Source organism: Drosophila guanche, unplaced genomic scaffold, assembly GCF_900245975.1.
Source record: "Drosophila guanche unplaced genomic scaffold, DGUA_6, whole genome shotgun sequence".
In the NCBI taxonomy this organism is placed as follows: domain Eukaryota; kingdom Metazoa; phylum Arthropoda; class Insecta; order Diptera; family Drosophilidae; genus Drosophila; species Drosophila guanche.
In genome coordinates this window covers 9418585-9444405 of record NW_022995743.1, presented here as the reverse complement: position 1 = coordinate 9444405, position 25821 = coordinate 9418585, and the positions used below count along the sequence as shown (strand labels likewise).

Below are 25821 nucleotides of genomic sequence, written 5' to 3'. Positions count from 1 at the left end.
GTGTGTGTACCACCGAAGAGTATTTCAGCTCAAATATGTATTAGGTACAAGTGCTGGGATATATTTACATTTGTTTAAAGTTTTCAACGAATTGTGTGTAGTAGGTGGATAGCACGTGGATAGATAGATAGATATAAATTTGAGTATCATAACTAAAATGTATAGAGACTACCTAAGACGCTGTTTGAGTTGGGGAGGGAGCAAACGAATGGTGTGGTGTTGGTAAGAGCTTCTTAATATAATGTCCCTAGGTTTATGTATAAATTCATGAATATCTCCGCTTAATCGTGTGCAGCTCGAACTACCGAAATGACTTCATTACACACACATTAGAACTCGATTTTAAAAACACTTTTCAAACTACATTTAACTTTATGGTAATTTAGTTATAGGATTCATATAACTATGCATTTATAGACTAGTTTACAGTTTCAAACGTTTCGCTTTGGTCGTGGGTAGAGAAGATTAAGAGTATTTGTTGTATGTGTCTGATATGGACTAAGTGTGGTTTGTTTTTTCCATCGTCTTAAAGCTACGAGCTAGGCATTTAGTGGGTGTTCTAGAAGTCTAAGATTTCTTCCATAAAAATACACACGAATATGTGGGTTAACGTGATGTATAAATATATTATGTATATATATGTATATAATATATCTGTGTATGTGTATAGGTCGCGTGTGTAACAGTGTGGGGCCCAAAGTGCTTTGTTTTTGGCTATATGTATAGGAGAACAATAAAAGAGAGTTGGTTGTTTGGTTGACTTATTTCATTACATTATTACATTACTCATACAACAGCTACAGTATGTGCGTCTACAGACTAGGTTAAACCAGAAATTCATCATGATAATCATAATATTAAAGCCTGATAGTTTACTCGTTTGTTGTTAAAGCTGATTTATCAGTTATATGTGGATAGTATTTATATATAAACACACACACACACACACAAACACACACATATACATATATAACGTTGATATAAAGTTCTATAGGTTTCATTTGTTTGTTTTCGATTAATGTAGTTATGTGTATACTTCAGTCGTTGTTGAATATACAAAGCTTTCTTCCCTGGTGATGGGTGATGACCTTTGGTACAGTTTCTCCTATATCTACTTCTACTTCTACTCCTCTTTCGTTCACATTCTCTCACCGAAACACTTATTTGAGCAGCTGGCATTCTAAGTCCATCTCACTTCTCACATTATTCGATTTGTATTAGGGATAGGCCTGGCTAGGTTCTGGGTCTGGGTGTTGTGTGTTGGCGGTGCTGGGACTGAGCCTGATGTCCGGATGCCTTGAGCGCACGCTTAGATAAATGTTTCGGCTGCCATTTGTTACAAACACTCCGCCAGCGGTGGCTTCTCAATGGGCGGCGAAGGACCCGAGACGGAAACCATTGGCACGGCACTGATCTTGGGCTTGATTATCTTCAGGCCCAGTCCCAGGTTCTTGGGGCTGCTATGAGGCGAAGAGGAGGCTGTCGACGAGCGCTGATGCACCAGAACTCGTGGCTTCGCCTCGATGGCAAAGCTGGGCGAGGACGAGGCGGACACGGTGGCAGTGGCATTGGCACGGGCCAGCAGCGGGACATGTACCAGCTCCTCTACAGTCTCCGCCGAGTCTTGCGATTCGTGGACAATGGCAGCGGCATCGCTGTGTATCAGAGCAGCGGTCGAATGTGCATCGGCGTCGTCGTCCTGCATGTATGGCGGCGGTGCCTCCAGCGAAATGCTGCCCACAATCATGTTGGCCGTGGTGATGGCAGCCGAGCGAGCCAGTAGACTAGTCACGGCTGTGCCCGATGACTTTGCGTCGTGGATCACTGGAAGGCGGAGTATTTCTCCTCCGGCTCCGCACTCCTTCAGCTCTATGTCGTTGCTGTCCTGTGAGATATTCTGATGCTTGACGGCGTCGTCATCGGTTCGCCACTGCCGCAGGCTCTTCTGCACAAGAACAATGAACAGAAATGGCCTTAGAATTGAAACAGATCGAGGAGCTGATGAGGAGTTACCTTTCGGCCATTGTCCGTGATGTTCTCCGCACTCTTGGCCTTACGGCAGAGCACACTCTGGGAGCCGTGGCGGCGCAGGAACTCAATCGAGTCGAATCCGCGACCCTCCGACGATACGAATATGGCCGAGTTGATGCGACTCCGGGTGCAGCGCTCGGATATTGATGCGGAGTGCTCCTCGGCCAGCATGTGGATGTGCTGCAACGAAAAGAGTGTCAGTAAAGGCCTCGACTGGGTGTCGATCCACTGCTTCTGCTTAAGGTTCTTACGCGGCTATTGCTGTGCAACGGTGGATTGGCGTTGGCACAGTCACTGCTGTCGAACTGCGCCACCAAAGGAGAGCGGAGGAGCGCACAGAAAGAAACAGATAGAGAGATAGGAAAGAGTAGAGAGGAGAAAGTGTCACAGTCTCGCTCGGCACATCGGAGGAAACAAGATGTACACACTCAGAACATAAGCCTTGGGCCACCTGCCACTCGAACTACTGACCTTCAGACCTTCACAGTCCTACAGCCAGCAAAAACAACAACAAGAACAACAACAACAACAACTAAGAAGAGCAAGCGAAAAGCGTGGGAGCGGTGGCGACTCTACCCTAACAACTACAAAGATACTTGTACATAAGCCAGGGTATGCAGATGCTATGGCGATTGCGATTGCGATTCGTGAATTGCTGTGAGAGAGGTGAGGAAGTGTGCGGCGCCAGGATCAGATCAGATCAGATCCATTTCATTGCTACAATTTATAACTTTTCATTGTACATGGTGTCTTTGTGTGTGTGCTTTTAGTTGCAGGTGCGATTGATTTTGTGATTTAACGCCGACTCCAAAACGACGAAGAAACACACACACGGGTGCAAGTCGATCGTGCAATTATCGAAATCGTTATCGGAACGAGCGAAACGGTTCTTGCTGCAATCTGATTTTGAATTTGAATTTGAATTTGCATTTCGAAACAAAATCCGTGCACCGTGCACCAAGCAGATGTGTAGGGAACGACTTACGCTGGCCGGCTCGCTGTAGTTGCTGTGATTGAGCACGGACGAATCGGTGTGTATGGTGTCGCTGGCCACCATGCTGTGGTACTTCTGGAATTGCAGGCGGGACGAGCTGCGGCTGACATCGCGCGAACCCTCCCGACTGCGATCGGCACACGAGTACTGCCGCCGGTACTGACGCCGCCGCCGTCCTGCGTTGATGGAGGAGGAACAGCTGGTTGGCCCACTGGCTCCCACGCTCTGTCCCATGCCGGCTGCATTGTAATCAGCGCATGCCAGCGTTCGAGGCAGTGCCGGAGGCGGGCGAAAGTAGCTGGGATCGTAGCTGAACTGCCGCCGCCGCCACTGATCGTACTGCCTGTAGTGGCTTAAGAGGCGTCTGCGACGCAGGATCAGCTGCTTTTTGGCCTCGAGTACGTCGTTCTCCTCCACAAAGGTCCGCTCCTGGGAGTTCTTTAGGATGCTACGTTGCTGGGCGAACTTTCGTTGCTTGGTGGCGCCCGCCTGCAGGGGAAGTATGCGCTGGGGCGGAGCAGCTGCCTCCCTTTCCCTCTCCCGCTGCAGCAAATGCTGGTTCTCGTTCTCCTTGGCCAGCCCCTCGTCGGCCTCGATATCGCCATCCTCGGGCGCTGTGTGGCTGTCCAGGCTGTTCACATGCTCCAGCACACTGGCCCCCACAATCGACTGATTGTCGACGCTGGGTCCCCGGACATATGTGTTGATGGGCGTGCCATTGCTGTGTCCACGCCCGTGGCTGGCCGCAGCACTTACTGCGGAGGAGGACGCTACGCGGTGCGCTGGTTGCTAGCTCTCGACGTCCGCCTTATGCAGCAGGGCGAACTGACAGCCGCAGTCGCGCTCCAGCTCCCGTCGCGGATACTGGAAGCAGCGATCGAACAGTCCGCACCCCTCGCAGCGGGGCAGACACTGCCGTGAGAGCAATACCCCAACAAAATGTAAAAGAAGGCGGCAGCAGTAGCAGGCGCAGGAGCAGGGCAGGCGAGAGGAGAGCGGAGTGAAAGTAAGGAACGTTTTGTCAGTGATTTCATTTGAAAGCTCGAACCTGAACAGCAAAGCTCAAAACCAAAACCAAAACCAAAACCAAAAGCAAAATCCGCTAAATGCAATAAATACGATTATGTATGGTAGTAGATCTGAGCAATGTGTGGATAGTACGAACTACATTATGAAAGTGTTCTGGGTTTTGTCCTGCTCTCCGGTCTAAGCGGTCTCGGATCTTGGGAGTACTACCGAGACAAGGGTCAGCTCTCTACGGTTGAAAAACAAAGCCAAAATCAATAAGAAACCAGCGGGTGCCATTTCCTTTGAGCAAATCATAAGATAATTCAGTAGAGGAATTCCTTCTGCTTGATTTGTCTAGAATTTTCATAACGCTGGTGTTTGGGTTAAAGCATACTAAAGTTGGTCAGGGCCTGGACTGGGGGCTGGACAAACTGCACAAACAGTTATTCTGGTAGAATGGTTTTGTTGCTGGGGGAGCGGGCGGTCTGGGGTGCACGAGATAAAAAGGAAACGGTGTACATATGTTGGTAGTTCAATAAGAGGCAAATGTTTACTTGAGTTTGATGCAGAGAAAAAGCTAATTAAATGCAAAAATATTTGTTGTTTGGTTCATACATATGCAAGTAGTAAGTAGTTTGAAGAATTTTTTTGATTTTGAATACCTTGACAAAGAAATCGGGGTGTAGGTTCTAAAAATGAAGCATAACAGAAATGAAACATAGATAAGTTTTTCGCGTATATGATGGAGCGCCCAAAAGGGTAAGTATCCCACGCGTACTACGCACACACACAACCATCCCCATCCCCATCCCCATCCCCACCTGCCCCCGCTGGGCACAGCTGTAGAACGTACCTGATGCGAGTGCTGGCCATTGCAGCCGCTGGCGCTGCACACCCCCGTGCCCGGCACCTTGAGCTGCTCGTGCTTGTAGTCCGGCTGGTAGGGCAGCAGCATCCGAATCTTGCCCCAGCGATTGAAGAACAGAGCTATGGCGCCGGCCCACACCATGAGCACGATCAGCACAATGCCGATTTCCACACCGCGTATCTGTGTTTAAAATCGATTTTATATATTTTCATTTCACACTTTTTCTTTGCTTCAACTTACAGTGGGCAACTCTCGGGTCGTGCCATGGGTGAGTGTGTTGGTGGCCGTGGAGGTCACATCATCGCCAAAGATGCTGCCATTTCCCGTTGCATTCCGTCCACTGGCATTCCCATTGCCGTTCCCAAAGATGCCGGGCGGAAAGTCCTGCTCCGAGGTATTCCTTGGCAGATCTTCGAGCGGCAAACATACAATTTATTCACATATTTATGAGATGGCTACTCACCTAGGGTACGGAATTTGATTTGGCCACGGCTGCGATACTTTTTGCCCTGCCAGATGGCCGTCACGACCAGCGAGTACTGTGTGCTGGGCAGCAGGCGATCCAGGACAATGGCCTCGCTGCTGCCGGCAACGTCCTGTACAACCCTGTAACTTAAATTAATTCAATTACCACTCTCGAATGGCAACTAAGGGACGGGGACCGGTGTACGGTGCGAGGATAGTGCATTCGTGTGTGTGCCTTAAGTGTGTTTGTGTCCATTTTGTTGCTAATTGAACAACTACAGCCAATCCCGACGTGATATATGAGGCCGGTCCGTGTATACGTAATTACAGCAGTGGCCAATATTTCACTTTGTCACTTTCGCCAGAGCCAGAGAATACACTAGAATGTCCTAGATTTGCCAATCGAGAGCTCACATTACACCACCAGAGCTGGCAGAGCTGGCAGAGCTGTCCCTGCCACCTTTAAACTATTCTCAACTTCCTTTTTCTGGTCGTCCTGCAAATGCGTGGCCAGGAAAAACCGGCCCAGACTTCTGCAATTTCTCCCATTACTATGGTCGCCGCCACAACAGTCTGACAAATGATTCATTATTCATATATACTACAAATACTCATACATACATATACACACACTCTTATGTACCCCCAGTACATTCCCGTCGCAATGGTACCCAGAGGAACTAAAGTCCAAACAGAAGTTGCCCGCATTTCGCTTGTTCCGCTGTCAGACAAAACAAAAACAGCGCCAGAGCATACAGGCAAACATTAATGTTAAAAGCCAGAAGCAACAGCCGACCAATGCAATGCCCTCGAATGTCAACAGAGGGAATCTCAAAGTTAGATTTCGAAGCAACTCGAAGCCAGAACTGATGGCAGATGGGAGCAACATCCTCGCATAGTAAAAGAAAGAGTTCCTCCTTTTTAAAGCATACTCTGTATGTATTCGGTTCATACTAATCTAAGTAGATAGTCATCTTCTAACCCCGTATTGTTGGCTCATTATAAATTAATGAATTACCTCCAGCCGGGGGCCAAATGCATAATTGATTTGAGTCTGTGCTCCATTCACACACGTGTCGCATACATTTTCACACAGCTAATAGAGTCGGGGCCGCAGGGCAATGGAAATTGGGCCGCTTTATGCAAACATCAGGGTTATGTGACATGGCCAGGCGTTGTCTAAAGTTTCTCAGTTAAGTTTTCAGCATGTGGCGACGCCTGGGGGAAAATCAAATTGAATCCTCCCCGCTCCGCTAGCCACTCCTTGGTGGGTCGTGTGTTTCGATGCATTAAAGTCGATGTAGCAGCCGCTTATTATCCACAATTTAAGCACACGCCATGGCTCCAAATCTGTTCTGGGTGGCTCCTGTACCCTTTTGTTCGTTCTTAGCTGGCATTAGAAATGCATGTGAACCACCAGCACCAGGGAGTTTTTCTCAATTTCATGATATTCTTTGCTTTTCTTGAGCCTTGCCCCTTGCTCGTTGGCCATTTCCTTTTTACTGCCGTGTGTTAGCTTTTGATCTGGTGTGAAACTCACAAAGGTGCCAAATGCTCGCGTATAAATTTCATTTTATGTTTCAATTTTCTTGTTTATGTTTATTTATTTGCAATCAGGTTTTTTCTGGCTTTGTTAATAAATGATTTGTTTACAGTTATGGCCCGTGGCCATTTCTGGAACTCCACAGTGGCTGTCCGATATGCAAACAAGAGGGGACGTAGCTGGAAAGAGTTTCCTGCAGTTCTTATTAAATAACTTATGAAGTACAAAGTGCACGTTCCAAGAACTTGACTCTAGGCCGGATATTGTTGATGTTGTTTTTCCTCTAGTCAGAATTTTTAGTTGAGTTTCGCAAGGGCAACATCACTTGCGGACTTTTTCTATTTGCATTGAATTCGAAATGCAATTAGAATTCCGTATACGCCCCCTCCCGTAGGACAGTTCCATCAATGTCTAATGAAGGATATCTGCTTATCACGTACGCTTGTGTATGGTAGGCTAATAGGAAACTTGTAAGTTATTTTACATCAGCTTAGGCTGGCTTACTTTTGTAGTACGAGAGCACTCGTATCGTGTACTAAGTATGAGAGCCACCACAAATCAGGTTCATGGTATGCTCTCCCTTTCTGTCCATGTTGTCTTGCACTTGTATGGCTTCTACTGGAAAATTTATGTTGTCATAGCAGTGATTGCGGTGGGGGGAGGGACAGGCACAGGCACACACACAAACACAAGTCTTATCCACTTTGACGTGACACGATATACCTGTGAAGCACTCTTATGTGTGGCTGGTCCTTGACATTTCAATTTTAATAATGTCAAATTGGCTCTAAAAGAATTGATAACGATAAATGAATCAAATCTAGCACACAGGGATACATATTGATTGGTGTGCTCCAACTGTCCAGCCCCAAGACCGCCCATTGCCTGCCCAGTACGGGTGGATGGAAACAGTAATAGTAGCTCCTTCGGCGGGACAGTAATTGTTATTAATTATTATTGTTATTGATGGTGCTTGACATGCTCGGACATATTGAACTTAACTCGAACCATTTCGTCCCACAAAACAAGTTGTTCGTCAAGAATTTCATAAATCCACTTAGTAATTTGGAGCATGTATGCATGGTGCACTGAGAGAAATTTCATCAGCGGAAATAAATACATAAATATTAACTACATTCCTAAGACAATGTTGTGGCTTGATCATTTCTTCGAGTGTACGAAATGGTGGTACAACTTTTCTATGACTACTAGTGTAATCCTCCTTGGTGGGTGTGGGGGACACGACTCGAGTTCGAACCAGAGCCAGGGCCAAAGCCAGAGTCCGGATCCGTCGACTCACCGTCAACGTGTCTATGTACTAATCATACATTATTCAGGGCCACAATTTACTCGAAAAACGGTAGGAACGGTATGGAACTGAAAACGAGTGGAACACCGCAACGGCATAGGAACGGCACGGCCACGGCCCACCATAATGACTGACTGACTGACTGACTAACGGCAGTAGGTGGTAATACATACACCAAAAATCGATACAAAAGAAACACACAAAAATTAAAAACAAACTCACTTATAAATAATGACCAGAGGCACTAGGCCAAAATAAGCCCTTAGTTTTGTAATAAAATTTTTGACATAGGCGTGAACTTCATGGAAGAACAGCAGCGGGACAATAACTACAGCAACATCATCAATGCCAGAGCATTTGAATGGTGGGCAGTAAAAGACAAAACACGCTTCAACACACTCACACGCAATATGAGCCGTTAAATTGAAAAACACAACAGAAACACCTAGGCTCCTGGCCGCGGACTGTGCGGACTGCAGCAGCAGTCAAAAAGTGGAAAAAGTCGAGCACTTAAGTTATTACACGGCATGCCAGCGCGCACAGCCAGCGAACGGGCTAAGCTAAAGCCCAAGCGAGCAACCAAGCCAGCATTCCCATGCTGCCAGACCCAGTTAGAGCGGAAGTGCTTAGTTTGTAGACGAAATATGTAGCCCATTCCGGCATTCCACCGCTCTCCGTTCTCTCGCTCTCTCTCGTCCGTCGTCTCACTGTGTTCCGAGCGCCACGCAGGCGATGAGAAGCAGCAACAGCAACAACAATCAGCAGGGAACCAGCAAGTGTGAGCAGAGAAACCAGCTGCGATGAGTGCAGGGTTATGGTGTTGAGGGTGGAAAGACAGCTGCAGCTGAGCTAAATAATTACGGTAAATCATCGAAATATTGCACTCGTACGAGAGCATACGAGAAGAGCACGAGAGCGAGTTAAATGGCACACATCAACAAAGTCTTCAAGAAATGTTTGCTCTACTCTTTACACACCAACTACTATGTGTGGTACATACTACGGTGTGGATATTTACTTTGCTCTTCTGCCAACTCCTACTTCTTCTTTCCCTTCGCAGTGTTCCTTCCATTGTTTTCTTCTGGCTTTTGTTTTAAATAACTTTGCTACAAGTACTGGCGGCTTTTGTTTTTCTTTTGGCCTGCATGCGCGGTCAATTTGGCCTTAACTTCCTATTTTGTTTTTTCTTTGGGGTTTTCCTTTTTCTTTCTTTGTTGGTTTTAGGTGGGCCGTTATTTAGCTCATGGCCAAATGCCACACAGACACACACTGGCAGACTATCCAGCCACGGAGCACACTTACACACTTGTACACGCACACATTGCTCTTGACTGACCGCTGCCACCTCGGGCGTCTCACTCCGCGGCCAGCCCTGCCTGTCAATTGCATACAAAATACATATTTTACTTGTTCCCTGCATAAATGCACTTGACTTGCCGCCTCTACTGCCCCGCGTCAGTTACGTTTCGAAGCGTACTCTGCCATTATTTAGCCAAGTCAAGAGGGTGTAGATTGAGTTCTTGTTCTTGCCGTGTTAGTGGTACCTACCTGTCGTCTGTCGGCTTGTACGTCACGATGTACTTCTCGATGGGATGTGCCTTCAGGTCGATTTGCGTTTGCCATGACACCCGGACCGCGGTGGGCGTCAAAAAGGTTACGGTTATGTTCTCCGGCGTAGCGGGAATGGTGCCTATTATAACAATAATTGCTTGTTATTATGTGATTATCCTTGTAAATGATGTGTATACGAAGCACCGCCACTACGCAGCTAAGTTTATGAGCAGTCTGAGAAATGGGATTATCAGATTACCACAAGTTTTGTGGCAAACTTGAGTAATACTTAGAAACTTTTATTTTACTACTTGCAGCCTAGACTGGCCCAACTACAATAAGATTTACACCAAACAAATGTCTTATGTCTTTAAAGGTGCTCAAAATGCGTTGCTAAATTGTACTTAAAGTTAAAGAAATATTTCGTGTACTCACCCGCCAGGCAGGCATTAACAAAGAGCACGGCTATGAGTATAAGCATGGCTGCGTATGATTCTGTTTGCGGTTGTGGTTGTCTCTTTGGTGTCTTGGCTCTGGCTCTTCCTCGTTTCCCCTCTTTGCTAAGGTTTCCGCTGGGGTTATTCGTTGATGTTGCCGCGGGCTTGCTTTTGGTTTGCAGTTTAGTTGATTTATTTTTAAAATAATCTAACTAAACATAAAAATCAGTCTTGCTCTGTCATGCACACACCCATTTGCTACACTTTGAATTTAGTTGGAATTGTGCAACTGCAGCGGCATTTCGATTCAAGTTATCCTTAGTTTGTTCCCAGTTACTCTTCTAATTGACTTTGCCAATGACATTTGCATTTGCTTGTTGTTTCCTCTGCTATCTTGCTCGTTCTGTTCGGAAATGTATGCCCTTTCCTTCCTAGACAAAGGGAGATGGAGCGGAATTTATGCGTGTATATTTTTATAACACATTTTTATGGAGCTCTGTGGTGGGTCTCTGGCTCCGTCTCTGGAGCTCTTTGTCTGTGTGTTCTGCCTCTGCTGAAGCGTCATCGAATCGCATTTGATGAACGTTTCGATAGTGTGACAGAGTAAGAGTGGCAGCAGTAGGTACGAGGAGGCGGTGAGTAGTGGGAGCACGGTAGGGGTTCGAGTGCGAGTGAGTGAGGGAATGTCCCAACGATTCTTTGCCGTTAGCTGCTTCTGTTTCGTGGCTGGTCGTTCCTGTTCAGCTAGGGAATTATTCACATTGCGTTTGACTCTTTATTTTAGTTGTTTCTGCGGCTTGTTGTATTATTCTCTGCTTTTGTTGCTTGGCTTGGGCTTTATAAAAATCAATAAAAAGCGACTTTCTGTCTGACAGCCGTTGATTTCGATGGGGGCCCTCGCCGTCCAAGTGCGGGAGTTTGGGTTTTTTGGCAATCGCTGGAGGGAATGTGGCTCGGCTCCCCTTTCACGAAATTAATTCAATGTGACGGCGACGGAGGGCTCTCCCTGTCTCTCCCTCTCTCTCTCTCTCTCTCGGATGGTTGGAGGAGGGGCTGGGGGTGCGACTACCGGCCACCTGTCGTCGCCGCCTGCTCCACCCACTGTTCGGGTTTTCCGGTACTTCCTGCTCTCTCTCGCTCGCTCTCTCTCCGTTGTTCTTGTCGCATTTATTTGATTTTGTTAACAATTTTGGCATAACTGCCAAAGCATTTAGGAAACATTTTAGTCGTTCATAAGCTCTTGTTGCGCTTTGATTGGTCCCTTCCCTTTCCAGTTCCCCTTCTGTTTCTCACTTTCGTCTCTCTTTTTGATTTGTTTTGTTTTGTTTTGTTTGTTTTCTGCTTTTGTTGTTAATTATGCGCCGTCGTTGTTATTGCGGTACTTTCTCCGTTTTCCAGCTGGACTGGGGACAGAGCCTGCAATAAATCAGAAATGCCATTAATGGCCTTTAGCAAAAATATGCACATAAATTTGGTTACTATATGGGTATATATGTATGGGTATATTCATATGTTTGGCTATGGATGATGTGAATTTACATTAATTACATTGCGCAGGGCGCTTTTTTCAATCACAATTAAGCTTTTTATTATTTATTTTTTTTATTCCATACATTATTAATTAGCTCGCAGCCAAAATGAAACCAAAGTGAATGCAAAGCATACTTTTTGGGGCATGGCATAGAGTTTTTAATGTATCCACCGCTAACATAACACAGCTGATACACTTCCCATTTTCTGCCCCCTTAATTCCATATTCATTTCAGGTTTCATCTGCCACAGACACTTCAATTTGTGGAGACATGCGTGTTTCTGCTGGCTCTGGCTCTGTTTTCTGCCATCGACGGGGTCCCATTTCAACCTGTTGTGACTATACATTTGTGGACAACTTTTGGGTCATTTGGGGGCCCCAGCTATGGCCTTTGGAGTAAGCCATTTAAGTGAAACAAAGGACTGAAAATATATTTACTGAACATCGAACCCGAAACACTTTTATGGGAATCCAATGTGGGAATCGACCATCAAATACTTGTACCGAAAGGACGAATTGGAAGAGCAAGAGCTGTGATGGGACAAGAAAGCGAACGGAAAGTTAACAGCCAATCAGCTTCAGAGCTGTTGATTGGTTTTTGTTGTGTAAAGAGAGCTGAGAGGGTCGTGGCTCCTAGGACCTTAGAGAACTAAACTCCAGACTCAACGCAGTATCAAGTCTTATCCACCAAGCAATGAACAAATATAATCCACTTAAGTGGCTTTTAATCTGAAAAGTGCCAAATCTGATGAAACTTCTACAGTACAGATTTCCCATTGGTGCGAGAAAACAAAAGGCAAACTCTATACAAAAGTTGATTGTTTGTCTTATAAAGTCGAGACACTCTTATCAGTTTATTCCAAAGTTATCAATAACACATTTTTATCTCCCATTTGCCAACCATGCCCATGTCGGCTCCCTTACTATTTGAGTGGCACTCAGGCAAATGAATTTAGTTAGCATCTGGCGTTGACCCTGAGCGTACTTATCGGATAATTGAGAGTACTCTCTCCCCTGTCTACGGAGAGAGACGCTTATCAACAGCTCAAACTTTGACACTGACACCCCGCCTCCTGTTGCCATGTCATGTGTCCACTATCCACTGTCGCCTGTCCCTTATGTCAAGTGCTGTCCATCTCTGTCCAACCGCTCGATTCCCATTAAATGTATGCATTCAGATTACATATTTATCTCCCTGTGTTTTCTGTTGTTGTTGTTGCTGAGCCCTTAAAAGTTTTATGAATTTTTGACGCACACTTTGGCATGCTTGCGCCCTGTCTGCCTGAGGAGGAGAGATACTCCAAGAGAATTTGTAATGCGTGTGCACACGCTCTGCAATTTAAATGATAATTTCGCAAGAGAAAAAGAAGCCAGTACATAAAACGTGAAATTTGAGAATTCCTCCCAAATTATTTCTCATTCAACAGTGGCACGCTTCAGAATAGAGCCCGAAATTCTATTAGAGGTGACGCATGGCCACAGAGAGAGAGAGAGAGAGAGAGCGCGGGGAGGCGTGCTACGAGTGCATGCATTCGCGCAATGGGAAACAAGTAGGTGAAAGGCGTTATCGTAAAATGAAAATGGCGGCTAGTACGCGCTGTCGCTGTCGACGCTGGCGTCGTATTTGCCGTCGCTCTTAATTATAGCGACAGCACATGCACAGGTTACACACACAAACACGTACACGGGGGCCCAAGAATTATTTAGCACGCGTGGGAGTACGTTTTTGATCCCATAAACCAATATATTTTGGTCCGGGATCAGGGATCCCATCGTCGGTAAGTAAGAGCCGCTGTGGGGCAATCAAGTTGCTGCCAGGCCCAATTTATTACCCCGTCAATGAAGAGAGGAAGATTTGGGGCTTACATTTTGTAGAGTTACACTTAGAGCGAATAAGCGTCTGCATATTTTTATCATCGTGATCGCTTGAGGGTGAGCAGCAACTAATTTGTTTTATTTGGGGAATGCCAGGTATCCTTCAGTCGGTAAAAGCCCTTTAACCTAGTCGCCTGGCTCATCATTTTTATTGCATACGCGCTGCGTCGCTGGGGTCTTTGGCATTTTGCGAGTGGAGGTGGTGGAGCGTCTGTTTGCTGTGGCTGCCAGCGCGGACAAACCAACAGAGAGCCAGCCAGTCAGTCAGCCGACAATAAATCAATCAGCTGTGCCAACATCCAATTCCAGCACAGACAATACTCCTCCCTGGCTCCACACTCCCTGTGTGGTTGTGTGTCTGTGTGTGCTTGGGTGTGTGTTCCTGGCATGCTATTAACAAAAAGGTCAACTTAGCCGCTACAATTGAAGCCGAACGCCGAAACGAACCGAGAAAAGGCTTGTGTGCTGCGCTCAACTCTGCCCCAGCTCGGTTCCTTAACTCATACCTAGTGGTGGGAGTGTGGGGTAGAGAGTGAGCACGAAAGAGGTAGAAAGAAAAGGACGAGAGAATGCCATTATTCCCTGGCTGTAAAAACAAAATAAGGGAAAAAGGGAAAGGGAAGCAAAAAAGTACGAAAAAACACTTGACTTCAATTTCTGCAAGATTTTCAGCAGCTTCTCTAGGGGAAAAAGAGACACAGAGAGAGAGAGAGAGAGAGAGACGCTGCCAGGCAGGATGATAAAAAATTAAGCGGTAAGGGGCGATATACATAAAGCTTTAAGCTTGCCAGAAAATAGACTAATGAAATATACATACATAACGGTAAACACTTTAAAAATTAACCAACCAACTCTTATTTCCGCTGAGAAAACATTTTACAGAAAATTCTATGGAAGTCTGGAAAGTTGGGATTCCTGAAAAAAGAGTCTGGCAGATGAAACAATCCTTTGGTGACTTTATTAATGTATGAGCCATGAAGCCATCAAATATGACCAGACTTTACGTTTCTAAAAACAGATGTGGCTTTCTCGTCGTTTCAATTAATAAACAAAAAAAACCTGACACTCAAATAAAATTTTTGTTTCATGGACTAGTTCGAAGATTTATTGCCTGTTTTAGAACATCTTTCATCTTTGTTTATCTTCGCATAGCTGTAACTAAATTAGCTTTCAACAAATTGACTTATTTTTGCTAAAATTGTTCTACAGAAAAAAACTCAACCATAGGTGATGAAATTTCCATTTTATATTGGCTAAACTTTTGCTGCATTTTCCACAACTTCAGTAGCAGTCCGAAAATACCAGAACAAGTTGTAATAAAGCAATATATATATATAGAAATGAGCAGTGAAGCCTCTCTACGCGGAACGACAGCTCCCAAGCTCCTATGTATCTCTCTATATCTGTCTATGTCCATCCATTTCCCAATTTATATTGGAAAAAAGTAATCTCCCATTAGCTTTCAATGATGTTTCCATTAATTTATAATCGTATTTAATCCGACTTCTCTGAAAACATTTTTATTTTTTGTTTTGGAGCCATCGATGGCTTTGAACAGATGAGTTCCTGATCTATTTAACAATATATCGTGACAGTTGCGGGCAATGGTTATGGTTGATGTGGTCAAAATTGTGTATTTAGCGACCCCTCACTGTTCGCGAGTTTATTTGTGTCTGCTGCCACATGGTTTTTGCTGTGGTGCAATGCACGCACTGCGGCGAATGCGACTGTGGCTGTTGGCTGTGCCTGCGACGGATTTAAATATAAAATGAACATTTACGCTTTCCGGGCTCTGGCCCGACGGATTCCCATTTGACCTGTTCTAGTTAAGGTATATGTATATACATAAATTTATATGTATGCTGATATACTCGTACATATGGATATGTGTGTATCCCCGATTCTTTGTTTAAACAATTTGTTTATAATCATTTTTGGTATTTGCGACTTGTTACGCCCGAAATGGCCAACAATAGCTGCAGGGGGGGGGTAAAAAGAAAATTAAACAAAGTAAGGAAGGCCACCTTCGGTATCCGAATTGTTGGGTACCCTTACTGCTGGATCTACTCGTATCGTTCACTTCATACGGTCGTTCGGTCAGTTAAATTACATTAAAAGTAGGAAACATGCTTTGATCTCTTCCTTCCAAAAACCTGAAGAAAACCAAAGTATCCCTCCACCCAAGAGTACAAAGAATTGAGAGATGAAAAAGATTTAAAAGTTTGGAAACGGCATGGAGGTGGCGGTTGGGTAAGGTTAGGGGTGTTTGTGGGGCACGGTACGGACGGATTTAAGCCAAACAACCAATCCACCCACCCAAATGAATTGTAAATTGTTGTTGCTGTTGCTGTTTCTGTGCAAAATAATCGGAACAGAGGCATTAAAATTACTTTTTAATTGCCGCAGCTGCTGGTGCTGTTGTTTTTGCTGCTGTTGCGCTCAGGTTGAAAGGCTGAAAGAGTCCATTAGGCGGCCACGTTTCGTTTCATTTCATTTCACTTTGCTTTCACTTTTTGTTTTTTGAAATTTAATTGGCTTAAAAAATTCAGCAGCCCTCGGTTCAATCCCTTTTGGGAATTTGCAAAGGGACAGGCCTGGACGTTTTTTTGTTTTTCCTTGCGGTTCTTAATTGAGCGACTGTCCCACACACACACACAGACACAAAACTGTTTTAACCGTTAAAGCACTTAAGCACACACTGACGGAAAAAGAGACAGAAACAAACTGTCTGTAGTTTTCAGTTACATTTACTTTATTATTTACGAGTCGCGTCGGAGTCTATTTAACCGGCCATATTTAACAGCCACTCTCCAGTAGTCAATTATGAGGGGCAAGACGTCGTCCACTTGCATCCACTGGTAACACCTAAAAACAAACACTTTTGGCCTTCTCTTTTTACTGTTCTCTCTGTTGGCGTCGTTGTCGTCTCTTCTGGTTTCACTTTCTTGGCTGTTCCGTTTGTTCCCGTTAGCAAGTGTTGCGGCCGACGCGAAAGCTTTGACTGAAATGAAAACGAAAACGGAACTGAACTGAACCAAAGCCTGACAACGGTGAAAGGTTGTGGGCATGGGCAGGGTAAAACTGTGCAAGGTACGGACAACTCTACAGGTCTCTCTCCAAGTATGGACTCCCAAGCACAATACATAGGTCCCTAGAAGAGCATCCACCACCTTTCCAACCAGAATCAGAGAGAGAAACACACAGTGAGAGAGTGCAAGAGCGCAGCCAGAGGTAAATGCAAATGAGATGACATTTTGGCTGATTTATAGCCAGTTTAGCTAACGTTGAAGCCTTTTAATAGATGCGCCCAAACGGATTTCCATGGTACAGCGCACTTAGCATCTCCATCTGTGCTCACGAAAGCTCTTTCAGATGCGCTCTCTCTCTTTGAAGAACTAAAGAGAAGGTAGCTTTTCTACAACTAAGAATTCCTTGTGTTAGGTCGTGTTCGGCCTGCCTTGGCCAAGAAGAAGAATTCAGTGGGAGGGACCCAATTTCGGATAGGGTTGACTGGCTGACTGCCCGACTTACTGGATGACTGACAGACGGACCCACATTGGGCTGAAAGCGCATTACGATGGTTCAAGTGCGACGCTGGCCAGGAAATGGCAACCAACAGGGCGGCAATTTCCAGCGGAAATTTCATTGTTGTTTTTGGCAAACGCTTAATGTCAACTCTGAACTTAAGTGCGGCTGCCTCTGGCATTGGACTTAGGACTACAGACTTCAGCCTGAGGCCACTAGCAACGCCTCCGAAATGAAAAGCATACTTAGCGCATTTAATTACTTATTCATGGTGCTTTGGCTCACTTTTGGATTACAATGGGATAGGCTGGAAACTAGAGCTTTCATTTTGAGGTAATTGTTAGCGAACCCCCCTTAACCCACACACCCCCGCACACTTGTTGTTAGGTGCTCGCCCGGATGCCATGGAATTTACTGTCAGGCGGCGTCCCGTAACAATTTCCCACATTGTTTGATCGAATTCCAGTTCCCAATTTAGTTTCGCCCGTCAGCAGAAAAAAGAGAAATTCTATTCGAATTCCAGTGAAAATCCATTACTTACCACACACTTAATATACATTTATTTTATATAGAAATCACACAGAATGGACGAACAGAGGGCAGGCTCGATTAGCAGCAATTCGGTGGTCATCCGGCCTCGCCTCATCTATGGCCTCCGATCGGATGTGATTGGCAACATCCACTTCAACCTGAGCAAGGAGGTCATCTATCCGGTGGAGGGGGTTCTGGCATTCCACGATTATGTCCAGAACAAGCAGAGATTCCTCAGGTGAGCTGGACTACGGGGTGGTCCAGTCCTGTCGGACTAATAATTCGAATACTCTTGCAGATTCCCCGAGGACACACGACCCGAGATAATCGCCATGAGTTCGCATCGCAAACTGCTGGCCGTTCTGGAGCGTCATGTAAAGAAGTAAGAGCAAATCCCCCAAGACTATTCTTACCCCTAAAGGGATTTCTTTCCGCCTCTTCATCTGCAGTGGCCGCTTCATTTCCATCTACGAGCTGTCCACCCTGAAGAAGCGCCGTCACCTGGAGCTGCCCGGCAATTATCGCAATGCGAATATCAAGCAGATGACCTTTACCTATGACTCCCGAGCAGTGACCTTACTGACCCGGCCGCCGGAGGAGCACTTGATCATGCTGGTGCTGGACAAGACAAGCACCGTGATCGAGGGACGGGCCACAGTCCTGGGCTCGCACAGCGGAGCCGAGTGCATAGCTGGCAATCCCTCAGATTGCAGCTTCCTGGCAGTGGGCGGAGACCGGACCCTGCTGCTGATGAGCAAGTCGGAGAGGGGATTCACCATCAGCAACAACCTGAAGGTGACCTACAGGGTCACCTCGATGGCCTTTCTGTCACTGGACCTGCTGATGGTGGGCACGGCCAACGACCAGCTGATTCTCGTTGAGAACGGCGAGCAGAAGCTGGCGCAGAAGGCCAGCGAGGCGGAGACCGTGGATCTCATGGTGGACCAGGAGATATTCGATCGAGATCGAGATGCGCAGGATCAACGCTTCCAGCTGCCCACCCAGGCAGTTGTCCTCCACGACCAGCGGGTACTCTGCATGACGGCCTTCGCTAAGGGATTCGCGTACATCCTGTTCAACCGGGCATTCGTGTTTGAACGCGTCTCCAAGTTCAAGTTTGAGCGGAAGACCATCCTCACCGTTCCCACCACTCTCTATGCGGAGCCCATGTATCAGATCACAAATCTTGCCATCGATCACAAGCAGGAGACAGTCATCGTCACCACCTCCCATGACCAGATCTATGTGGGCATTCTTATCGTTCCGGAGACGCTCAAGACCAAACAGCTGAAGTTCGAGCCGCTCGGCGTGCTCATCCACACGGGAGAGGTCATCGCCATGTCCGTGTGCGCCTGGAAACCCATTGTCATGACAGCCTGTGAGTAGCATCTGCACAGCACTAGCATCCTCGCTTCTTATTATATTCCTCAGCAAGGGATCAGACCATACGCATCTGGAACTACGAGACGGCCAAGGTGGAGCTGGTGCGCAAGTTTCAGGTGGATGTCAACATTGTGGAGCTCAATTCCACGGGTCTGATTGCAGCCATTGGCTTCTCGGATCAGCTGCGCATCACCCAGATCTTCATGGATGATCTCAATGTGAGTTGTCCGCTGCTTAGCCATGATTCCAATCCACAAACTCTGTCCCACTGCAGATTGTGAAAACGTACAATTTCCCGCATTGCAACGATGTTCGATACTCCAATCTGGGCCACTTGATGGCCGCCGCCTATGACAACAATATAGCCATCACTTCCGTGTACAATCTGGAGGTGCTGATCAATCTGAAGGGACACAACGGCACCGTGCTGTCCGTGGCCTGGACACGGACGGACAAGTACCTCATCTCGGGCGGAGCGGAGGGTGCCATTTACCAGTGGGACCTGGAGACGGGCTCGCGGCTGCAGGAGATCGTGCAGAAGGGCACCGAGTACGTGACGGTGTCGTGCAGCTTCCACGATCCGCTGACCATCTACGCGGGCACAAACTTTGGCACCATCCGAGAGTTCCAGAACTCGGAGTTAGTGCGGGAGATCACGATTCCATCGAGGAACAAGGGCTCCGTGTCGGACCTTTGTCTGGCCCGCTCCGACATGATCATGTTCGTCGCCGATCACGAGGGTAATCTGTTCAACATGCAGCTGCCCTTCTTGGATGCGGGCGGCGGCACCTTCACCAACTTCCGGTTCTTCGATGGGCCGGTCAACAAGCTGAGGTTCTCCTACGACGGCACCCTGCTGCTGGCCATTTCCAAGCAGGGCACGCTGGCCATCTGGTCCATGGAGAACATAGACGGCAAGGTGCTGGCCATAGACCACGACCTGATGAAGAGCCAGGAGGTGTTGATACCGCGCAGTCAGCTGAACGACAAGATCGAGCAGATAGCCAACCTGGAGCTGCGTCTCAAGCAGCAGGCCGAGGAGTTCCAGTATCAGCTCAGCCAGAACGAGATTTTCGACGGCCAGCAGCTGCAGGAGGTGCACCGCAGCTACTGCTCGGCGCTGGAGGAGCTCAAGGAGCTGAACAACGAGATCGAGGCGAGGCACACGGAGGAGATGAACCACATCACCTACCAGATCAACTCCATCAAGGAGGAACACCGCGTCCAGCTGGACACCCTGGCCAACCAGTACTCGGAGCGCATGCTCATCGAGTACCAGAAATTCACCAATTTGCGCGAGAATATGCTGGAGCTGCGCGAGAGCTACGAGGACAAGCTGAAGAACTCCACGGGCACGCTGCAGGATACGGTGGAAGCCCTGGAGAACAATTACAAGCAGCAGCTGAACGAGCGCAAGGGCCTCATCCGGGATCTGATGAAGGAGATGCAGGACAAGAAGGCCGAATTCATCGAGTACTGCCACGAGGTGGAGATGGAGAACGACCGCAACATGGTGGCCACACAGACCGAGTACGAGAACAAGTTGACCACCGAGCGGAACGAGACGCAGATGTGGCGCGGCAAGGCGGGTGTGCTGCAGAAGAAGTTCGAGGCGCAGAGCAAGGAGATCGACAATCTGCTGGAGGAGGTGGAGACCCTCAAGGAGGAACACTACAAGTCGCAGCGCTGCATCCAGAAGCAGATAAACAACATCGAGGATCTGCAGAAGGACATCGCCGATCGGGACTATGCCATCAACGGCAAGGAGAAGCGCATCCAGGATCTGCTGCACAAGAACCAGGAGCTGGACAAGTACAAGCAGGTGCTGGGCCACAAGATAGCCGAGCTGAAGGCTCAAATCGAGCCGCGCGAGTTCCAGATCAACGACAAGCGCAAGCACATCCTAGAAATGGAGAGCGAACTGGAGGGTCTCAACCAGAACAACGTCCAGCTGGAGCTGCAGTTGAAGGAGATGCGCGACAAGTACCTCAGCAACGTGGCGGAGCTCCAGACGGAGCGGCATCGGGCCAAGGCGTCGCGCGAGTGCCTGAATGCTGTTTGCTCGGACATTTACTATGTGGCCGGTGAGATTAATTCGGCCGAGGGCCTCAAGAAGGCCGTCAAGGAGCTGTTCCAGAAGCATGCCAGCGACGACGAGCTGAAGCGCTTTGTCAGCCTGGAGGCCGAGGTGCGGGATGAGTTCATGCGACAGCGCAAGCAGATCGAAAACGTTTTGGCGCGCTACAAGACGGTGGCCGAGGACAAGTCGGTGCAAAAGAAATACGACAAACTGTTCAAGGAGAACATTGTGCTCGTCGAGGAGATTGAGAAGCTGCGGGAGACCAACAACAGTCTACGCACACGCGTCAGGGAGGACATACGCAGGTCAAAGAAGTCCGTTTCAATGCGCTTGGACTGAATGATGTGCGGTTGCTGTGCATTTTCGATTCTAGAAAAATATTGTATTTCACATTGGACTTATAGAGATATTTAGTTGCTGGCTATACAAACATACATACGTACATACAAAATGGCATTGGTTTCGATTTAAATTGTATCTAGGCCTCCACCAGGACCTTCTTCGTCTTGCTGCTAATCGCTTTGGTCTCTGCTTTCTCCTCTGCCGCCGCCTCATCATCTACTGGTGGCAGCACCTCGGTGGGCACCTCCGGCAATTGGACTCGATCTTCTTCGGCCTCGAGGGCATCCAATTCGGCCAAGACGTCCTCTTCGTCTTGCGGCGTCAGTACGTCCGTCAGAATAGCGTCAATCTCCTGCTGCTTCTCGATGCCTTCTCTTGTCTCGTCCATGATCCTCTCCACTTCGTTTATGTCCAGCATTTCGTGCACCTTCTTCAACGCTGCATTGCCCTGCTTCAAGCCATCCAGCACCTTCATCTCCACCTGGGCGAACTCCAGGTCGGCAGCCAGTTTCTCCAGATTATCCAGCTGCTTGTCCGCGTTCGTCAGCAGACTTTCCTGGTACTTCTTCTTGCGCAGCAGCAGCTTGGCGCGGCTGGAAGAATACAAAAATTAACTCTAGATTACTATCCCTTTGTCATTATGTAAGCCTTACTCTTTCCGGCCCTGCTGCAGGCACTTCTTGGCGAGGAGCCTATCATTTTCCAGCTGCAGTTCAATTCGTTTCTGGTACTGTTTGAGACGGTCTCGCTGTTGCTTCAGTTGCTGGGCATTACAAGAGTGGAGACGGTTAGCACAGGCACTATGAGTATTTGGAGACATGGCTACTTACCAGGACAGCCTTATCGTGGTCGGTTATCCGACTGGGGGCCGTCTTTTTGCTATTTTTCCCAAACAAAGCTCCCATGACTAACTAACCTTTAGGGAGAATCAGTGTGACCGAGTGTCTGAAATGTACCAACATATTTACTGACACTAACCCACATGGCGCCCTCTTTTTAAACAAGTGGAAAAGTTAAGCCAAGCCGCTTGAAATAATATTGTTTGTAATTCTTCTTGTTAATCAATTCTTTCTCTCTATTAAAAAAAAATTACTTCTAACACCTGAACTGTGCTAAAATTCTTAGTTTCATAATTTTCGTTGGTATATTCAAAACCCCCTATTCGTCAATGGGTTAAAGTTCTTCTTTGTTGATGAGAAATCATATTCCTCGATATTGACATTCGATTTAATATTAATAGCCAGCTAAAAACCTTAGCACCAAACATGTTATTTTATTGGATTGATAAATCACTTTTCGAAACGATTTGCTCATTTTGAGCATTTTCCTATTTAGGATTTTATCGAAATAAAAGCATAAGTCGTAAGAGAGCACAAAACCGTTCTTTATTTTAATACTTGTTGTTGTCAACCGGCAGTATGGACGTCTCTATACCCTAGTTCTTTAGTTGCTATTAAAGTTCAGCTTTGTGTATCGTTTTACCCCACCCATGATGCTAATCTACTACACTTGACGTGTAGCTAACATTAAACACATCAAGTTAAGGCAGAGAGACCAGCTATTAAAACCACGTCCCGATATAAATGCATATATGCTGGTTCTGTCCTTAAATCAGCTGCATTTTGGAAAACAGCACCACTAACGACGTTATCATATTCCACTCAACAAATAATATCAATGATTGGATCCATTAATTATTCCGTTTTATTCACACTTTCGCGCAAACCATTTTCAAATTGTAAAAAATATCTCTAATCCAAATTGAAAAGCAGACAGAAGAATTTAACGGTACGACTTCTGGTAACGAGCACGGGCTCCTGGACCACCGAACTTCTTGGGCTCGCAACGGCGTGGATCGCCGACCAGCAGGGTTCTGTCGTATTGCACCAGAATGTCTTTGATCTCCTTCTTTGAGGCCTCATCGACATCTACAATGGAAGAGAAGAAATTTGAAAATTAATAATCTATATCACTGACAGCTCTCCAACCATTTACTGCTCGAAATGGCATCCAGTGTCGATGAAGCCTCAAGTAGCAATGGTCAGATCTGGCCAGTGCTCTCCTTGATTGCGACATGCACTTGTTCTCCCTTGCTCAAGTCTTTCACTGGAAATGGCAGTAACTTCCAACAAAAATCTGGTAGAAGGGGTTCAACAGGATTTCCTGAATGTCAAATGTTTCTGATGCATCACCCAATCTGCATATTAAAAATAATGCCAGCTTGGTTGGTATATGCTCATAATGTGGTTCGTTCTAGCCCTTATTGAATCATTTGCAAAAGAGTTTAAATTCTCTAAAACAAAAACTTTTAAGGACAAATCTGTTAGGTTTACAGGATTCTCAGCTTTTGGTGTCGATGAAGCCCCAAATAGCATTGGTCAAATCTGCCGATTGCTCTCTTTGATTGCGACATGCAGTTGCTCTCCCTTGCTCAAGTCTTTCGCTGGAAATTGCAGTTACTTCCAACAAAAATCTGGTAGAAGGTGCCTTAATATCATATGTTTTTGATGCATCACCCAATCTGCATATCGCATAATGCCAGCTTGGTTGGTATATGCGTATCATAATGGATGTCAGTCTGGCCCTTATTGAATCATTTGCCAAAGAGTGTGTGTTCTCTCAGACAAAAACCTATTAAGGCCACCCACTATTTGTTGGGTTTATCGAAAAGTACTTACACTTCTGGTAGAAGGCAACTAGGGCCTTGGAAATAGCTTGACGGATGGCATAGATCTGGGCGACATGACCACCACCGTTGACGCGCACACGAATGTCCACACCGGCGAATTTCTCCTGCAAGTCGAGAGAAAAAAATATATCAATGGATGCCTTAAAGGGGTCAAAAACACTTCCGAATGATGCTCGTTGGTCAGAAAATATTGTATTCTCATTGGGCTTCAAGTTCGGGATAATTGTTTTCATCATTTAATGTCCAAAGCAACAACCATAGACGAGGATGGAGTATATACCTTGCCGAGCAACAAGAGAGGCTCCTGCAATTTGTACTGCAGAACCTTGGGTTCAATCTGCTCCAGAGGGCGTCCGTTCACCTTCAGGAGACCACTGCCACGCTTGCAGTAGGCCACAGCGGTGGCGGTTTTCTGCAAAAATCGAATCATTAATACCCATTTACAATGGCAAGCAATGGATCAGCTTCACACCAAATCAAAATCATCGCACACCCAAACATAACCTCAGCACCGAAGCGGCGGTCGGTCGGGCGGGCAGAGCGCGTCGACTGGGGATTGACGCGCTATCTGTGTGCGACACGTGCGAAAATTTCGTTTGATTTGAATGCTTTATAGCACACACACCTTGCGTCCGAAGACTTGAACTGCCTGCACGGGTTCTCTGCGCTGCAAAACAAGAACATTTGCATTATTTCAGTCGATATCTCACATACAATTCGGCGTTTTTTCACAAGCACAAATACCTTTTGCTGCATTTTGTTCCGCGAGTTGGGTAGAAAAGAGCGGAAGTCGGGTTGACAGTTGGTGTGCCCAGATTTCGGCAAATACTAAGCTGTCACTGCCAAAAATACCAAAACAACTGAGATTATCAGAAAATGTACCACAAAACTTGCCGATTAAATTCTTCCATCGCTAAGCGAAAGCACTAACCTACCTGTACTTTATACTGTATGATTAGTGGCGAAAGATATATTTGGCTTAGCTCCATATCCACTCTGCAATAACATTCTACTCCGGAGTTCATACAAAATTGGAATTCTCAACGGGTTTTATTGTGCAAACAAAACAAAACCCAAAGAGAATGGCTTTTGGTCTACTTTGGTCATACTGGCTGGGCACAGCGCGAAATACAAATATGGATATTTCTGTCGCAAAAATATTTTGCGTGTCTGAGTACTGGGCTGTAGGATGCGGTCTACATCTTCTGTACATTTAAAAAATGTGAACGTATTTATTATATTTCCGCATATTTGTGGGGTATTTTTGGTTTAATAGTTGAGTCCCGCTAGAGTTTAAATTGCTCAACCAGGTGAAAAGGGTGGGGTTTTTTATAAAGCCTTCATCTAGGGAAAGCTCCACAACAGGACGAGATTGTGGTCAAATGTACCTTGAACAGTTTATACGTTGCTGACTCTTTCACACAAATTTCCCATTTCTCCAAATGTACGCTCAAGTCATAATCGGATTCTCCCGTATCTACCGTCTGCTCATCGGCAAAAAGAGCGATGAATTCTGGCCTCGTTAAAAGTTTCTGGCCTTAATCAATTGACGTGTTGGTTTCTCTTGCGGCTTTCGAATTCAAACTCCTCTTTTACCATTGGAGTTTTATCAAGGTAGCGTTAAAGATGAATGAATATGATACATGCATTCATGGATTC

The 25821-nt window shown here is 46.4% G+C and overlaps 4 protein-coding genes across 6 annotated transcripts; 1 reads left to right on the top strand and 3 right to left on the bottom strand.

The window, feature by feature from the left end:
* Nucleotides 1-995: 995 nt before the first annotated feature.
* LOC117578793 lies at nucleotides 996-16623 on the bottom strand. Of its 3 annotated transcripts, none has more exons than XM_034264519.1 (9): nucleotides 16003-16623; nucleotides 10205-11622; nucleotides 9767-9908; nucleotides 5365-5513; nucleotides 5142-5311; nucleotides 4887-5081; nucleotides 2283-2336; nucleotides 2014-2211; nucleotides 996-1945 (listed from the first exon to the last, which is right to left on the bottom strand). In XM_034264519.1, exons 2-9 carry the CDS (start codon nucleotides 10248-10250, stop codon nucleotides 1337-1339), a joined length of 1563 nt encoding a protein of 520 aa, XP_034120410.1. In that variant the 5' UTR covers nucleotides 10251-11622; nucleotides 16003-16623; the 3' UTR covers nucleotides 996-1336. The 3 variants fall into 3 exon arrangements, with proteins under 3 accessions (XP_034120410.1, XP_034120419.1, XP_034120427.1); XM_034264528.1 differs by having other exon boundaries at nucleotides 5365-5507; XM_034264536.1 differs by lacking the exon at nucleotides 2283-2336.
* A 1049-nt stretch (nucleotides 16624-17672) lies between these two features.
* LOC117586839 (cilia- and flagella-associated protein 57) lies at nucleotides 17673-21582 on the top strand. The gene is made up of 5 exons (XM_034277134.1): nucleotides 17673-17906; nucleotides 17967-18050; nucleotides 18118-19046; nucleotides 19100-19269; nucleotides 19326-21582. The coding sequence occupies exons 1-5, from the start codon at nucleotides 17722-17724 to the stop codon at nucleotides 21468-21470; spliced, it is 3513 nt and encodes a 1170-aa protein (XP_034133025.1). The 5' UTR covers nucleotides 17673-17721; the 3' UTR covers nucleotides 21471-21582.
* Nucleotides 21497-22434, bottom strand: LOC117586848 (charged multivesicular body protein 6-A). Its single transcript, XM_034277146.1, has 3 exons — nucleotides 22304-22434; nucleotides 22127-22236; nucleotides 21497-22066 (listed from the first exon to the last, which is right to left on the bottom strand). The coding sequence occupies exons 1-3, from the start codon at nucleotides 22376-22378 to the stop codon at nucleotides 21610-21612; spliced, it is 642 nt and encodes a 213-aa protein (XP_034133037.1). The 5' UTR covers nucleotides 22379-22434; the 3' UTR covers nucleotides 21497-21609.
* Nucleotides 22435-23163: 729 nt separating this feature from the next.
* LOC117578616 (40S ribosomal protein S16) lies at nucleotides 23164-25018 on the bottom strand. Its single transcript, XM_034264215.1, has 5 exons — nucleotides 24907-25018; nucleotides 24788-24829; nucleotides 24443-24574; nucleotides 24152-24266; nucleotides 23164-23401 (listed from the first exon to the last, which is right to left on the bottom strand). The coding sequence occupies exons 1-5, from the start codon at nucleotides 24916-24918 to the stop codon at nucleotides 23256-23258; spliced, it is 447 nt and encodes a 148-aa protein (XP_034120106.1). The 5' UTR covers nucleotides 24919-25018; the 3' UTR covers nucleotides 23164-23255.
* Between the last annotated feature and the right edge of the window lie 803 nt (nucleotides 25019-25821).

Coding starts and splice junctions, on each gene's coding strand:
- LOC117578793 (XM_034264519.1), bottom strand. CDS start 10,250: ATGCTTATACTCATAGCCGTGCTCTTTGTTAATGCCTGCCTGGCGG. Junction 5,514..9,766: donor TACAAGCCGACAGACGACAG/GTAGGTACCACT, acceptor AATTAATTTAAG/TTACAGGGTTGTACAGGACG. Junction 5,312..5,364: donor AATCAAATTCCGTACCCTAG/GTGAGTAGCCAT, acceptor TGCCGCTCGAAG/ATCTGCCAAGGAATACCTCG.
- LOC117586839 (XM_034277134.1), top strand. CDS start 17,722: ATGGACGAACAGAGGGCAGGCTCGATTAGCAGCAATTCGGTGGTCATC. Junction 17,907..17,966: donor AACAAGCAGAGATTCCTCAG/GTGAGCTGGACT, acceptor ATACTCTTGCAG/ATTCCCCGAGGACACACGAC. Junction 19,047..19,099: donor ACCCATTGTCATGACAGCCT/GTGAGTAGCATC, acceptor TATATTCCTCAG/CAAGGGATCAGACCATACGC.
- LOC117586848 (XM_034277146.1), bottom strand. CDS start 22,378: ATGGGAGCTTTGTTTGGGAAAAATAGCAAAAAGACGGCCCCCAGTCGG. Junction 22,237..22,303: donor ACCACGATAAGGCTGTCCTG/GTAAGTAGCCAT, acceptor TGTAATGCCCAG/CAACTGAAGCAACAGCGAGA. Junction 22,067..22,126: donor CTGCAGCAGGGCCGGAAAGA/GTAAGGCTTACA, acceptor GTATTCTTCCAG/CCGCGCCAAGCTGCTGCTGC.
- LOC117578616 (XM_034264215.1), bottom strand. Junction 24,575..24,787: donor TTCAAGTCTTCGGACGCAAG/GTGTGTGTGCTA, acceptor CGATTTTTGCAG/AAAACCGCCACCGCTGTGGC. Junction 24,267..24,442: donor CTCTCTTGTTGCTCGGCAAG/GTATATACTCCA, acceptor CTCGACTTGCAG/GAGAAATTCGCCGGTGTGGA.